This window comes from Engraulis encrasicolus, chromosome 1, assembly GCF_034702125.1.
Source record: "Engraulis encrasicolus isolate BLACKSEA-1 chromosome 1, IST_EnEncr_1.0, whole genome shotgun sequence".
Taxonomy (NCBI): Eukaryota; Metazoa; Chordata; class Actinopteri; order Clupeiformes; family Engraulidae; genus Engraulis; species Engraulis encrasicolus.
The window spans coordinates 46,036,184-46,053,509 of NC_085857.1; the positions used below are offsets into that span (position 1 = coordinate 46,036,184).

Here is a 17,326-nt window from a genome sequence, read left to right on the forward strand (position 1 = left end):
GCAAATTTCAATCATGTTTGTCATTCCATTAATAAGGCTTTAACAATTAAAATGATGTATATTTTCAAAAACAATACAGTATTACAATGGTTTCTGATTGCCATCTCATTCTGTAAAAGCCATTTTTGATTAAAACAAAAACTTCATTCTAATAGAAGACACTTATCCCCCAATTCTGGCCTGTCAATGGCTATCAGTCTGACAGCCTGTGACAGCTTGAATGGTAGGTGGGAGGGTTTAGCATGATGTCATGTAGAGGGAGGACTTAGCAGGGGGAGGGCTAGGTCATGTAGGTAGCAGGGAGGGCTATATAGTATGCAGGTGTGGGTTGGACAGAAACTTTCAGGTCTGAGTACTCTGTTTTTTACTTTTACAAGTGAGCATATTACAATGGCCACAACTTATTCAAATTTTACCAGATTCCCATGTGTGAGGTATCATTGTAAAGCTTAGAATCTCTACTTTCGGAATATATAACTAACTCAATATGCTCCAGGGCCTACTTGAGAGTGTTTTTTTCACGGTCGGTCACATATCTCAGCAACCCTTTAGCGGTTTTGGCTAGGATTTTTTTACACACATAGATGTCCATCCCATGACCTCCTGAAAAAAAGACCCCCAGCTCTAACTCTGTAGCGCCACCAACAGGTCAAAACTTTAGCTACATTTTTGCCAGTAGCTTTTAAACCATATGCACGATGTAATATACATTACACTGATTCTTGAGAAAGTGGCTAAAACAGGTTGTAATGTTGACAGAAAAAAACAAAGTGAATTACAAAATTATATGGTATATCCTTGTAGACTAAGGTCTTGGCTTTTCAGAAATGCACAAGGCCAATCTCCCCATTATGTATTTTTTTCAGAAATCAGGCTTTTCTCCGACCATAGCTTGTTTTTTGTCAACACCGTCAGACACAATTAAAAGTTATTAAAATTGTATTGATTTGGTTGCATATGTATCTGGAGTTTTTAAGTGATTATGTGTATTTTTTGGTTCACACATATGCCTTTAAATGTTGAAAATTCACTTTTGTTCTATTTTAATACTGTTTCATGTATTCTAATTTTAAAATATGTACCGTCAAACGATGCTTACTTAACGCCTAAATACAACAAACAATTTTTTGTAATTTCACAAATATTCGTGTAGGCTTAAATTGGCTATTACTTTGATATTTCAACAACTCCTAAGGAAAATGTTGTAAGCTCATTCCTTTAAAATGTCCAAAACTCCTTCTTACGGTGGTGACTTAAGAACTGACGGTGGTGACAGTAATCTGAGAGTGGTGAAAGTGGCCTAATTAGTACCTGCATTTAGCAAAATAAATAGCCCTCTCAAGTCAATGGCATCTTGCATAAACACTTTATTTTTGTGTGTGCACAGTATGAGCATGTCTTTTTACTTCATTAGTTAGATTATCTAGGAAGTAAGCCACTGGTTGTTGAAAATGTGGTAAAAACAGCTTTTAAGTTGTTCAAATCCAAAATATAGAGGTGTATTATCATAGATGTAGGTCTTGGCTGTGCAGTGAATGCATTGGCCAAGCTCCCCATGTTTAACATTTTTCATAAAATGGGCTCTTTCTTGTTTTGTCAACAGCGGCAGACAGAATTAGAAGTAAAAACACATGTTTACTGTATTAAAGTGAATTACTTTAACAATTCAACATAACTGTAGACACTTATTGTATGCATATTCTTAAAACATGTCAAAAACACGTAAAACATGTGTTTTTTGGTGAACTCCATCAGATGTCACCACCGTCAGGTTTTCTGACAAAAAAAACTCCAAATGCACATCAGTGGTGGCTAGAGTATCATTTTGGATCACAATTATTACTAACATGCCTAGTGATGTTTCATTAACCAGCACAATTTAGTAAAATATGGAACAACATGATGAGCAGAACAAAATCTGACGGTGGTGACATCTGACGGTGTGAGACAAAAAAACACTCTTTTAAATATTATGCATTGTTTGTTCACATTAGCCATTTCATTCATCGTTTCTTGGGTGCTTCATACCTTTTCTGAAAAAAATTATATTTAATATGTAATACTATTAAAAACCCCGACGGTGTTGACAGTTTATCGTTGGGACAGTACCAGTGTCCAAACAAATTAACAAATTGAGGACAAAATAATAAACTTACAGGAGCTTCAGTGATGGTGAAGTAGGCAGTAGAGCTGAAGGTTTGAAAAAGGGGTCCTCAGTAATGAAAATTACCTTGTGCATACCTGATTTTATTGTCTTTTAGAAAAAATCTGACGGTGGTGACCAATATGCTGGACACATTTTGAGCAATCAGTAAATAATAGTAAATATTGTTTTACATCCACTATGTGCACATCTGTAGAACCACTTTAATATGGTCTTCCACATCATGGTGATATTGTTCAATTCTGTTAGTGATTTTTGTATTTTAAGTCAATTGAAATGATGATGCCAGTCCTTGGGACAGGCGTTTTTACAGGGTGTGGACAGGTTTATAGCCATGAAAAGTAATAAAATTACACTTAAATATTTCAAACAACTGTGTATTCGTGTGACAGACCCCTTGGCCATTACCTGGGTTCATTTTGTTTGTGAAAATTTAGTTGATTTTCAACAGAATTAATATTTTACTGCAGGGACATGTTTTTGCCAAACTTTCAAGAATCAGTGATTACCATCACTAGAATCCTTGGGCCAAGCCGAATCCAACGCACTATGGGGCACCTAAGTCTCCACCCCTTCCGGGCGGCTTATGGGGCTGGCAACACAAAAACTTTTGACTGGGCTGTAATTGATTGATCAAAGCTATTTTCCGATCCACCTCGCATTTCCCCGTCGATCACACATATGCTGTGCCTCAGATAACCAATGGTGTGCTTGTTGACTTCACTTGGCAAGCGATTTTTGAGTTGTGTGTGTGCAAAAATATACAATTATTTGGACTACACAACAGACGTCACATGTCCGACGTGCAGCCACTAAAGCCGCAGTGCAGCGGTAGGGTTGGCTGTGCCTCGGTTCACGTCAGATATGCGAGGCGCACGTGTAGTCTCTAACACAGTTTTGCACAAAAGCTAAAATAACGTTACTTGCGTGTCGAAAATGAGTGGTCTTACGACGCAAATCCAAACCTTTCAAATTCACTGTCATCATATGTGAAATTCGGAGCACATGCCAAACGGGATGAGGATTTAGCTTGACTCGCTCCATTAACTCTCATTCAAAATTTTGAGAGCTCCAGCCCCATGGATCGGAAGTAGAAGGGCGTGACTTAGGTGCCCCATATCGTCGGCTTGCTACCAAAACCGCCATAGTCCGAATTTGGTCGAAACGAGATTTTTACATAAACTTACTCCCCTACCACAGCTGCATCACTCTGCCTTTCCGCCAGGGTCATTAATCAATCACAACAGTCACCAGAGTCAAAAATCTCTATGTACGTATAAAGTCACACACTGCCTATGAGAAAATGAATGACCAGGGACGTAGCTATAGGGAGGACAAGGAGGGCATTTGCCTGTAGGCCTAGGGCCCTCCTGCAGGTGGCAGGGGTAGGGGCCCTATTATGATCTTGGCAGGTGGTATGGGGGCCCTGTGCACAATTGTTCTGCCAATGTGAATGACTTGGGTACTAGACTTAGCCATTTTTGATGCAAGCAACTTGACATGGGCAATAAGAATCAGTTTATTTAAATCTGTCAAGAGTTTTTTCTCTCTCTCTTCAAGGACAATGACCATGTGTCAAAACTTCACCATTAGACATCAGTGTCTGAGATATTCTTATTATCACACAATGGTTGTAGCCTTAAAATTAAGCTATACGAGACAAATTCAGCAATTATTAACCAGGTGCTTTATTTGATGTAGGCAGAGATTTGTAGACCCTGAAATGAAGAACCATACAAGTCCACATTTTCACATTTTGAACACAGGCCTATGTTTTTTTTAATTTGCAGTTTGTACATTACTTTTTAAATTTTTATTTTTCTTGAAGTCAGAAAACTAAAGCTTCTTAATTATAATAACAAAATATTCGTTAATGTCAATGTTAAAAATCGATTGTTACAAAGTATTTACAATACTGGTCATTTACCATTTTGTTTTTGGACTTGTGTGTTTCATTGTCTCAGGATTTAGCGAGTGTATTGAATCCAGTAGTGTTTCTATACTATATGTTCTGAATGCCACGATCATGGTGTTGAAGTGGGCGGGGCACAGTTCTATGACCAGGTTACCTCTGTCAGGGGCAAGGTTGGGGTGGTGGGGCAGTTTTCTGAGCATGGAGAAGAGCAGAAGTTATCCAAAGATGCTAAACAAGGAGGAGACAGTTCGTGAGGAGGTACAAGGACCAAAGAAGTGCCCCACCCCTTCATCCTCCACCATGACTGATGGACCCTCAACATGGAGATTGGACGCCACTGCCACACTTTCTCTGAGGGATATTGCAAACTGGATCTGTCCTGGCATGAGCAATGACTGTTATACCATTGTGGCATCTACACTCGCACAATGATTAAAAAGGGATCCCAAAGGCTATATTTCCTTCGCACTCTAAAGAAGGCCCAGTTACCACGAGATCTGCTCACTAACTTCTACAGGTGTACAATTGAATCAGTAATTACATACAGCATTACATCTTGGTACACCAGCTGCACACACGACAACAAGAAGATGTTACAGCGCATCATTAAAACAGCAGAGAGAATCATTGGGTGCCAACTACCCACACTTGAGGAGATCCACCATACACGCTGCACAAACAGAGCATTAAACATCCTTAAAGATCACACACACCCTGGTCACAAGCTCTTCACCATGCTACCATATTGGCAGGCGCTTTAGGACTCTGCGTGCCCGCACTACGAGAATGAAGGACAGCTTTTATCCAACTGCCATTAGACTCTTGAACGCAATACGTCACCTGCCCCCCCTCAATACTTCAGGACTATCGATACTGTGAGATGCACATGGATTTTTATGGATTTTTATATATTATTTATTTACTATTAATTTATCTTTTATTTTGTGGGCATTTGTGGGTTGCTACTAAACACAATCTCGCTATATTTGTATAGTGACAATAAAAGTCTACTCTCTCTACTCTCTACTCTCTATTATCTCGGAGTGCTTAATTTTGAATGAGAATGTAAACAATATTAACCTTGAAAACTAACCTGACTGAAAGTATTAGAAAGTAAAAGAAAGCTGTGAAGATCTGTTGGTAGATATGAGATTTACCAGCATGCTAAACTATTACAAGAGCTACAAAAATATTTCAATCACTCACCATTTACAGGATTACATTTTGGAATGAAAAGAATAGTATAACTCTCGAAATAATATGCAGTGCATTGTTCTTGCTGTGCTGCATCAAACACTTTATTTTAAAGTGTTTTGTTTTCCTTAGAAGGCGTTTCATGTTTGACTAGCAGCTTCACTCAAAATAAATAAAGAAAATGAATTAACATCTTAGACAGGTACTGTTTGTAATGGACCAATGACACAGACAGGATGACAGGATGATGCAGAAGTGGTAGGGGAGTAAAGTTCTGCAAAAATCTCCTTTTGACCAAAATTATTAGGGGGGACTCACAATTGCTCTTTGCCCAGGGTCTCAGATTTCCTAGAACCGCCACTGGTGTTTGGCGCCCCCTAGGAAATTTAGTTTTTCCCTGCCTTCCGAAAACCCCAAAATAGGACTTAGGCGATTTTGGTAGCAAGCCGGCGATATAACGTTATGTAAACACAGAAGGGAAATTCCGCCATTTTGAATTTTGTAAAATTAAATAAAATGCTACTTGTCACACAGTTTTTGTCAGAATGACCTGCAAAAAGGTACACATCATCTTCAGACTGATAGGCATTAGGATATTCAAAGAATTTTTGATACCTTTTATTGTTTGGAGGTGACAGCGAATCAAAATTGTCGTAAAAAAGGCAAAACAGGAAGTGAGGTCATATCTCAGCAACCGTTTGTCAGATTCTTTTAGGATTTTTTTGCACACATAATAGTCACTAAGTACATTCGACATGACATCAATGCAGATATGCACATGCAGACAGCAATGCATCCTGGATGAAAATGCTGCATGACGGTTAGATTTCCTGTCAAACTTCGAAATTTCGTCGACGTTGCGTTGACGAGGTGACATGTCACATGGTGTAAAACTATCGCGGGATGAATGCGGCTGCAGTCAGATCTTGCAACCTCTGCAGTTGCTTATCCCCTTCAACGCTCGTCGGCGGACTGCCTCCGAGGTTGCGCGCCCATGAACTGGTTGGTCAACAACTCACTCACGTGTGTATATGGGTCTTGTCTCACACCTCTACACAAGTTTGCGCAGGTCCCCACTTCAGCTCCTCCTCACTGCCTGTCCTCCCACTCCTCACACGTGGTGTGTTAGTAGAGCAAACCGGTGGGAGCTCATCGTCTCGTTCATATTTGTGGCCGACTGCAAATGCGCTGTATTTAATAACACCCACATAGTGACAACAAGTTCTCGCTCACGTGCATGGGCGGCGCTATTAAGAGGCTAGGGGAAGCTTAGCTTCCCCAAAGTTGTCATAAGAAATAAATGAAATGAAATTTTAAAATCATGTTTTTTTTATATCCAGCGATGGAGTGTCGCAGGCACACACAAGGAAACAGAACGTGTGTTTCCTGCTGAAGTGCGTGCCTATCCACCTTGTTAGCAGATCTAGCCTCGTTGCGGCGATGTCATGCTGCGGCCAACCAATCAGGTGTCAGTTCTACTGGCTTCAACAGTGAGGCGGCCGGGCTCGTGGCTTATGAAATGAAATCTGGAATGTTTAATATCTTGATAAAGCAATGACCTCTAGAATAAATTGGGATTCCACTGCATTTCATATATAGATCATTCGTTTTTTTTCCACCAGCCATAGGTCACAATGTTGACATTTTCCTCTTTAGCATTCGTTATTCAACCACACTACATCTATCAAATGGATAGCCTATTTGGCGAATCTAAATGGACATTTTGCCTCTATCTTCAAGTAGCAGGAATTAACAGGACAGAATAAGGTAGGAAATCAGTTTTTTCCCCCTGATGTGCTCGCCGAAGCGCTAAGTTTACTATTTGGTGGCAATTTTGTTGTCAATGTTGTTCGATGTAGTTGTCTACTACTTGTCTTCCGTCTAACTAGCCATCACAAAGCAAAACACCTGTGCTATCCTGTCACCAAGCGAACACCACTTTCAAAAATGCACACCTTTCCTGAATTCATGGTGGCCTGCCAGGGTGGTTTAGTTACCATATGTAATGTGTGTATATTCGCTTGCGTTTGTTGGGCATCTGCGTGTGACTGGAGTGGACAGTACAGTGCGAGGCAGCGAGAACATTGTCTGGCTGCGCAAGCTACTTATTTGTAGAAGTAAGCTAACATTTAGCTCCACTAGACAAGCTACATCCAATATATTCATCTAGTTTACAACCATCTGGAAAATGTAGCGAACTACATTACAAGCTACTTCAACTAGAAATTCAAAATTACAGCATATTTGTATTATTTGTGCTGCAAAATTGACATCTGAAGACAGCCTGTAGGATATGAGAGCCCCATATCATGATATTTTTGGGCATGATATGGTCAATCAGCTGGCTTATTTGCTCTCCTGTCTTCCCCCCGTGTGTGCGCATTTTGCCTCGTCATTAGTTTTACAAGTTTGATTGGGAGTTATACCGGTCTGAGGTAGAGTGACCTAGCGCATGAAAATGTCAATAGAAACAAAGGTGTGGACAGTCGGGTGTATGATTTGATTGCTCGAGACATTTTTGGGAGATAATAGTCCATGGTCTGGCAAATAGCCGTCTTCCTCTCCTGCCTCCAGTGTGTGTGTGTGTGTGTGCGTGTGTGTGCCTGTCGCGTTTGAGAGTTCCATTGGCGCACGAGCAAGACCCATAGCTGTGCATGGAAATGTTCCGTTTTATTTGCTCATCATTTTGTTTCAACAGCATATAATGTCATGCAGATAATATATCAAAAGTCGCGATTAGGGCCTCGCCCTCGCGTGGCGACTGATAAAGTGCCCCCAGACCCTCCTACCACTGTCTCTCCGATGACGTTTGCACCCCCCCCCCTTTTTTTTTTTTTTTTAGCTTCCCCAAGAGTCTTGCTGTAGCGCCGCCTATGCTCACGTGCTTCCGTCAACGTTGGTCGACAGCAACAAAGTCGTACGGGGCTAATCCCATGACCTCCCACAAAAAAAATCCAGATTCCACCAACAGATAACAGGAAGTGAGCTTATATCTCGGCAGCCCTTTAAAGGGGTATGCCACTATTTTGGGGCTTAATACAGTTAAAATCGTTGGCCAGGGTTTATAAAGGTGTTAAAGTGTCTTATTTTTCATGTAAGCCGTTGTCTTGCTTTAAGACAAGTTAAAAGAGGGAGCATGTCGCTAAGCTAGTGAAAGTCAATGGATCCGTGTAGCATGCTACATGCTACACAGATCCATTGACTTTCACTAGCTTAGCGACATATTCCCTCTTTTAACTGCAGTTCCTTCTGTTGCCGTGGCGACTTTGGCAAATTTACTGCTTGGCCCCGCATTGCTGCTTGCAGCTATATTTAGATTTATTTAGATTTAGCATCTGCACTTTACCAATTTCGTTGTACCTGTACAATGACAATAAAGTTTCATTCATTCATTCATTCATTCATTCATTCATTCATTTATGATAATGTCACAAATAAAAGCTTATCCTGGAAATGCTGACTTCATTTGCACAGATGCCCTTGAGGACCACTTGAGGTATGTTAGCCTATCTCATGGACCATCAGTGGTCCCTGAACCACTCTTTGATGAGGATAGGGCCTGGTACACAAAGGTGGATCCCCTCCAGCCACTTCTTATGTTCTTGATCTGCATGGACCTACCTAAAAGATATTGCGCTCTCAACCCACAACTGAAAACTGAGGTCAATGTGACTTGCCGAAATGCTGCCAATGTGGATTCTATTTAATTACATTACATCTCATTACATAATGACATTCCCATGATGTAGTCCATAGCATAGTCTGTCCCTCAATTTGTTTATGGCGTCATCACCCACCCGCCCATGTATGGAGGAAACTATGTTTCTCCGCAATTAAGTAGCTCACTGTCTTTTTTTAATATAGCGTTGATATTTCATTAACATAAATAACATTGTCCAGACCAACCACATCATTGCTTTAAAGTGAACCATGGGGGCATTCCTCAAAATGAACTTACAGAAAAAAAAAACTCAAAGGCTTCTTGCCCAAATAAAACTACTGACAAGACGTTACAAAAAAGACCAACAAACAAAATGAATAAACACATCAATAAACAATTTATTAATCCTGCAGATACATTACAAAGAAAATCTAATAATTGCTGAGGACAATCACACCATTTCACCCATTCAATAATCCAGCCCAAATCGTTCAATGGGGTGGAAAAACAAAAACAAAAAGAAGAGCAGTCATGTATTTACATATGAACACATGAGGCGAGTTGCCGGAATCGAGAGGTGGGCGCATGGATGGAGTTTGAGAAGTTGGCAAGCTCCAGAGCATTTAGGGCATCTTGTTAGAGTTTAGTTTTCAGAGGCCAACATTTTAAGAGTGTGCTGGGGTACAGTTTTGCCGTTTGAGGGGTCACTAGACCTAAAGCACGTTTTTTTTTTGCTTCAGCCATCAACATCTGTTTTGGTGAGTACAACTAATGCCTCTTTTCCACTGACGGTAGGCCTACAGCTCGACACAGCGCGACTCGGCCGCCACTTTTTGCTTTTCAAATAGACACAACACAGCTCTATCGTAAGGCAAAAAGTGGCGGCCGAGACACGCTGTGTCGAGCTGTAGTAGGCCTACCAGAAAACCAGCAGTGGAAAAGAGGCATTAGTGAACTCTGATTACTCATGGGACTGCTGCAGGGGATGTGTGGGCCCAGAGTCTCTGTGGTCATGACTCTGCGCACCTCTGACGACGGCTGATGACTTGAAAATGATGATCACCTGTCATTCATGTAAACTATTTAGGGGAAATCAATGAACATATGATTTGCATAATAATTTGGAATGCAATGTATAATGGTAAAGATGAGTGTCCAAGTACAGCCTGCATCCTGTCTCCATGGGCGTCAATGGGGTCACAGTTTGTCGTTCTGTGGGTGTTGGGGTAGAGCCTGAGGAAAGTCATGGGACTAGTTCAGGAGATGTACAGTCCGTGCCCTGGTTCACCTATTATCGGGGTACAGTTTGTCATTCAGTGGGTGTCGGGGTAGAGCAGTCACTCAGGGGATATTGTTGTACAGTCTGCACCCTGGTTCAGCTAATATCGGGGTACAGTTTGTTATTCAGTGAGAATCGGGGTACAAGTTTGTCCCTCAGTGGATGTTGGGGTAGTAGAGCCTCAAGAAAGTCAGGGGATGGCGCTGTACAGTTCAGTCATTATCGGGGTACAGTTTGTCGTTCGGTGAGTATTGTTCGTCATTCAGTGAGTATCGGGGTACAAGTTTACCATTCAGTGAGTATCGGGGTACAAGTTTACCATTCAGTGTGTATCAGGGTAGAAGTTTGTCCCTCAGTGGATGTTGGAGTAGAGCCTCAAGAAAGTCAGGGGATATCACTGTACAGTTCAGCTATTATCGGGGTACAGTTCGTCATTCAGTGGGCATTGGGGTATCGGGGTACAAGCTTGTCCCTCAGTGTGTGTCGGGGTGGAGTCGGAGGTAGGCCTCCACCATGGCGTCGGGGTCGTGCCGCGCGTCCATGCTGGCGTAGAGCAGGGCCAGCCGCTGGCAGCGGTGGCGCGCGGGCGTGTCGCGCAGGTACGCCTGCAGACGGCTACGCGCCTCGCCACTGCACTCCTCCTCTGCGTCGCCGCTCTCCTCCTCTTCTTCCTCCTCCTCCTCTTCCTCCTCATTGTTATGATCACCTCCGTTGTTTTGATCGGCGTCTCCACTGACCTGCTTCTCACCTCCCTCCTCCATGGCTTCCGGCGCCTCCCCCTGTGTCTGCTTCTTCTGGGTCTGGGTTGGTGTGGTCGTTGCTGTTGCTGCCGCCGCTGCTGGTTGTTTCTGGGGCTCGTCGGGGTTGAGCAGGGGCAGGTGCCACAGCGCCCCCAGCAGGGCCTCCAGGTTGGGGAAGAACTTGACGTCGGCCAGCTGCAGGGTCTCGGCGATGCTGGCGGGCAGCGGCACCCCCTTGCTGCGGTGCTTCCACTTGACGCGCCAGCACTGCAGCTCCGTGCCCAAGGTGGTGGGGCTGGGCAGCTCATCACCAAACACCTGGTAGGGTAGAGTAGAGTAGTAGGGTAGAGTAGAGTAGAGTAGAGCAGAATAGAGTATAGCGGAGTAGAGTAGTGGAATAGAATAGAGTACAGTAGTAGAAAAGAGTAGAGCAGAATCGAGTAGAGTAGAGTAGAATAGAATAGAGTAGAGTAGAGTAGACGAATAGAATAGAATAGAATAGAATAGAGTAGAATAGAGTAGAGCAGAGTAGAGAAGAATAGAGTAGTAGAATAAAGTAGAGTAGAAGAATAGAGTAGAGTAGAATTCATTTTTATGACTCGTTTATTGTCATTATACTCAATACCAAGAGATTTACTCCTCCGCCAGACACACAAACGCATAAACACAAAATTACAAACACACGCACACATTACTCACACACACACACGCACACATTACTCACACAAACACACGCACACATTACTCACACAAACACACGCACACATTACTCACACAAACACACGCACACATTACTCACACACACACACACACACACATGACACACTTACTCACACAAACACACACACACACACACACACACACACACATTACTCACACACGGCAAAAAGTGGAGGCTCACCTCTGCGACGGCGGACTCCTCGGCCACCACGTCGGGTGCGAACTTGAGCTGGCCCATCACGGCGGGCACCAGCGACAGGCAGCGCAGCACGCGCAGGTGCGTCTCCGAGAACAGCTCGTTCAGCTCCGAGATCACGTAGCTCACCACCGGCACCGTCAGGTGCTCCTTCAAATGAAGACAATCAATGCATAAATATATCAAAATGGAATTTCTATAGCTGAATATCACAACTATACAATTGACTGCTTTCAAATAGACATCAATCTAACAAAATATAGCACAACATCACAATGCAGTTGACTCAAAGTGCTTTCAAATACATATATCACTCAATCAAAAATGCATTTCTGTAGCACAATATCACAACTAGTGTACTGTAGAGGCAAACTGCTTTGATATACACATCCACGCATACAGACACATTTTCACATACACACAGAAGCTTTGGAGGCTACCAAGAGGTCTCTAATTGTCCGGGATTCAAGTCAGAAGGTGCTCAGACAGACAGACAGACAGACAGACAGACACACACACACACACAAGCAATAGTCCGACTAATAACAATAAGTGTTGTGCTGTTCGCTGTGCAGACGGAGATGATGTACCTTGTAGTACGTCTCGGGCTGTGGCTCGGCTGCCCCCAGTGCGGCGCACTTCCTCATGTGGCGCAGCGGGATGCGCACCGGCACCCCCAGCGCCGCCGCCGCCAACGCAGCCTCCTCGAACCAGAACTCGTGATACACGTCGATGTTGTCCGCCACCTGGTGGCAGAACGGAGAAATAAAATGATAAATGATAAATGGCAAAATGATAAAATAATGTAATGTAACTCAAATACGTTTATCACGTATATTTGTTACATCTACATGCTAAATTGTTTTCTGTTATTTGGCCAATAAATGCAATTCCTGTATAATGTTCATTATGTCTACTCATTTATATCAACACTTAAGATTTTCTTTTAATGAAGAGATGTAAAAGTTTGATCTTTTACCCGACATGTTTCAACGGTATTACTACCATCGAAACATGTCAGGTAAAAGATAAAATTTAAACATGTCTTAAGTAATAGAAAATCTTAAGTGTTGGAATAAATGCAATTGTTATACAGATCAAATCAAGAAACCAAATCACCCAACCCACCTCCAGCAGTATATTTCAACCTTTGTACCACAGTGTCAATACAGACTATCGACCAATCAAACAATCAATCAATCATCAAATCCGCCAACCCAACCCACCTCCACGAGCGAATGCAGCACGGCCGTCACGCTGCCGGTGGCCATGTGCACGTCGAGGGCGCCGCCCTGCAGGTTGCGTCCGAAGGCGCGCGTGAAGCTCAGCGCGTTCTTCAGCACCACCAGGCCCGCCAGGAACTCAAAGTCGCTCAGCGTGTCCAGCAGCGCCAGGCAGTCGCGCGCCACCCGCTCGCTCACGCGCACCTCCGCCGCCACCTCGCCGCCCGACATCACCTCCCCGTAGCCGGCCGCCGCCTCTAGGCACGTCTTCAGGGGCTCCAGGAGGTCAAAGGTCAGCTGGAAGGCATCGTGGCGCCGGCTCCAGCGCCCACGGCAGGCGGCCAGCAGGCTGCGGGCGTTGTCCTCGTCGTGCCGGAAGCAGGTTGCCACGGTGCGCTCCAGCTCCAGGCGCAGCGCGGGCGACGACCGCAGCAACGCCTCCACGCGGCCCAGCGTGCCAATCACCAGCTGCATGAAGGGAAAAAAACACCCAGTGGAGCCATTAGTGAATATCATAGAATAGAATAGAACATTGGTCCTCAACCTTTTGACCTCAACATAAGTCTCCCAACTCCCCCTTGACCTCATCATAAGCCTGCCAACACTCCCCTTAGAATAAAAAAATAAAACGGACTAATGTCCCCCAATGTTAACTAAGCACTGGCCACTCTTAGCTGTATCCTTCTGCATGAGCTGTGAGTTGTTTTCTACTTTTCTAATTCTTCTACTTTCCACTTTGATGATTTAAAGGACAGTACAGAGTCATACAGGAGGAGAGTTGCGCAAATGGGAATAAATTGCAGTCCCGCCTTTCAACGAGATCGAGGTCGTTCCTAAAGCGGCTGTCTTTCCATAGACTCAACATAGAACCACCACATAAAAAGCAAACAAGGCCGACAGGCGGACAACAGATGCGTCCCTCTATGCCAGTTCCAACTATGCCATTTTTCCCCCCCAAACGCCCCCCTGGCCTCCTCCTAGCCTGTCAACGCCCCCCGAGGATGTAGTTTTTGTTTATTGGTCATCATGGACACTCCAAATATTGTGGCAGGCAGCAAGGCAGCAAAATGGCGAGACATGGCTTTATTTTTTGCAGTTTAGGGTATAATAAGCTTATCATCATTCTTGGATTTGGAAAAGAACCATAGGCTATGATTTGAAATTTCACATAGCCTAGATGAAGTAGGCTACATTACAAATTACCAGACATTTATTAGGCCTAACAACCTTTAGTATCACGCCATTTCAGCATTATGTGCATGTGGGAAAGAATCTAAACATCGACAAATAATAAATAAATAAAACCGTTTGGGTGAATCATGCGCTTATGGGTTCACCCTTTAGGTGAATTATGGACTTTTTTTTTCGATACCAGCTTCACCGTCAAGGCACAAAGCAGTGAACTTCCGTGCCAGAGTTTATCAAATGCACACGACTGCAAAGCAATTACGAAAGACGCGTTCTGTCCTGTACTCTCTCTGAGCGCAACGAAAAGCACCATTGCCCTTCCAAATGGCAGTTGGTTTGATTTTTTAAACTCACTGCATTTTTTTAAAAACACGCATTTTGTGCTAATAACGTGAAACTCAATTACCCAGAATGCTGCACGTGAGCTCTCTACCCGGGTGATTCTGGAAAACAAACATGGCGGCAACTCGCTTTACTACCTTAATAATGTGCTAATCCGACGCTAGATTTCTTAACTAATGAAAATCGAAGGCAGAAATCAACATTGTAGTGTCTAAATATGAGGTCGATTGGTGTATTTGTGGCGTACATCACGATCGGCTGAGTTGTTGGCCTCACGTTTGTCAGTTAGCCTGTGGCTAGGCTACTTTTCGCCAACGTTAGCATCCGGTTTAGTATAGAAAGGCTATGCTTGCACGCATTCGCTCCGGTCCAAAATGGCAAGTCTGCCGCCTTGTGGCCACAGGAAGGAACAATTGAATGAATGCGTTTCAGACACAATTGAAGGCGGACGGACAGACGGACGGACGGACAGACCCTCTTATAGAGATGCTGGGACGCATCTAAAAATAAGGACTACCAAACTATACTATGGGGTAATCGCCACAAATATGTAAACCATCAACTGTCTTGGTAATGATAATCACAACAGTTTTACCATCTGTGATGTTTATCCGAAGTTGTTACTACAAACAGCAACTCTTGTCATATTCTCTGCATTGCATCGCATTGCATTTGCTGTGTGCTACGCCCACTTCTAGGCACTAACATTCGCAACGCTAAGCAGTTCTGAGACGCTAAATTTGCTAATTTTGCTAATGCGGAAGTCGGATACAGTGGAGATTGCCCGACTCTCCTCCTGTATGGCTCAGGGACAGTGTAAAGAAACTATACAGAGGGGAAAAAAACAAAGACAATAATTTACACTTGTGTTCAGGAAGAGCCAGGCTTACCTGTGTGGCGGGGGTGCTGGCGCTCTCGGCCAGCGTGGCGTTGAGGCCGCAGCGCGACCAGAGCGTGCGCACCACCCCCGGGTGCCGCTGGGTGATGTGCTCGGCTGCCGTGCGCATCCGGAGGGCGTGCCGCGCCCCGCCGTCGGCGCCGCAGTCGTAGGCGAAGCCGCGGCACTTGGCCATGTCCAGGCTGCAGGTGGCTGTGGCAAAGTCCAGCAGCCGCTCGGCCAGCGCCTCCCCGTCGCCGTCCAGCGCCACGAAGCCCAGCAGCTCCTCCTGGGGACGCGACGCCACGCCCTGAGTCAGGTCCACGAAGCGCACAAACAGCGGCAGGAAGACGCCTAGGGGCCGTGCAAACAAATTGTCACATTTCATAAAATACATATCAGTACAACATTGATTCATGACACAAAACATCGATTCTAAGGAAAAAAAATAAGAATTGATTTTTGGGCGTCATGAATGTAGTATATTTTGAAAATTAGTTTACTGGGAGGGGGGGGGGGGGGGGGGGGCTGTGCATCCCGTAGTATCGTATTGTACTGTATAGAATAGTTGTATGTAAGGGATAACGTCCGACTAGGTGACCGGTTCCACACTTCCACAGAGCTGACTGGGTGTGGCCTGAGGAACTTGAGCATTGCAATGAATTATGGGGATTGTTGTCACAAATCCACAAGCACTAAAAAGTCATTTTCTGCCTTTTCTCAGCCAAGAACGCACCAAATTACAAATTTATGCTACTATTCTACTACATATATGACCCACTTTCAATACATATTCATGTCTCCACCGGTGGTATGACCCTTTAATTTTCTGTAGATGATGTGCATGGTTCCTACAGTATTGCCCCTTAGATACCGTCGGCATTCCAAACGAAGATTCTATGCGGGGCTAACTTAGTCGCACGGAATTAATGGTCACCCCAACAGCCAATCAGAAAGGATAACTCCGTTGTGAAGGCAGATAAAGTATAGTATCGTATTGCATCGTGAATTCCTACCTGCTCCCGACTCTGTCCCGACCCCGTCTCCGCTCCCGTCCCGCGTGCCCGTGGCCGCGCTGCGCATCTCGACGGGCTCGGCGGCGATGAGCGAGAAGAGGTGCAGCCTCAGCAACAGCTCGTCCCGCACGCACCCCGCCGCCACGTCCAGCATGCGGCCCAGCTTGTCGGCCGACAGCGTCTCCGCGTTGGTGGCCGTGCTCTCCAGTCGTCGCCGCAAGGGCTCGTCCCCGGCGTTCATGCGGAACTCCACCAGCGCCTGGAAGTTGCTGAGCGGCGTGAAGGTCGGCCGAGGGGGTCTCGGAGCGGGCTCCGGTTCCGAAGCTTTCGTCGTCGTACTCTTACCACCACCGCTGTTGGTACTGCCATTGGCGCTGTTGGCGTTGGCGCTGTTGTTGGACGTCTTCTGTTGGCTACCGTCAACACGACCACCACCAGCACCGGCTGAAAGAATGACAGAAAGAAAGTGAGAGTGTGAGTGAGTACTGTAGACTGTATTAATCAATAAGAATATCAATTCATTCATAAAGAATTGTTTACCACCTGGTCATCCATCCATTCAGAGACAAGGAAATAAAGAAAGAAAGAAAGAAAGAAAGAAAGAAAGAAAGAAAGAAAGAAAGAAAGAAAGAAAGAAAGAAAGAAAGAAAGAAAGAAAAAAGGAATGGAAACAGAAAGAAAGAAAGCAAGCCCAAAAGCCATATGACACAGCCACAACACAGACACAGCCAAATTGCATTCATGCCATAGCTGAGCAAGTGGTCTGAAAGAAAGAAAAGAAAGACAAGAAAGAAAAAAACAAACAAACAAA

At 44.3% G+C, this 17,326-nt stretch overlaps 1 protein-coding gene across 1 annotated transcript in view; it reads right to left on the reverse strand.

Moving 5' to 3' along the window:
• Window positions 1–9,312: 9,312 nt before the first annotated feature.
• Window positions 9,313–17,326, reverse strand: part of LOC134457580 (52 kDa repressor of the inhibitor of the protein kinase-like) — an 11,174-nt gene continuing 3,160 nt past the window's right edge. Inside the window, exons 2-7 of the mRNA XM_063209586.1 lie at window positions 16,516–16,984; window positions 15,513–15,853; window positions 13,096–13,560; window positions 12,460–12,615; window positions 11,855–12,019; window positions 9,313–11,271 (exon numbers count right to left, since the gene is read on the reverse strand). Coding sequence (XP_063065656.1) covers window positions 10,687–11,271; window positions 11,855–12,019; window positions 12,460–12,615; window positions 13,096–13,560; window positions 15,513–15,853; window positions 16,516–16,984 — 2,181 coding nt within the window. The 3' untranslated portion in view covers window positions 9,313–10,686. The remainder of the gene's footprint in view (window positions 11,272–11,854; window positions 12,020–12,459; window positions 12,616–13,095; window positions 13,561–15,512; window positions 15,854–16,515; window positions 16,985–17,326) is intronic.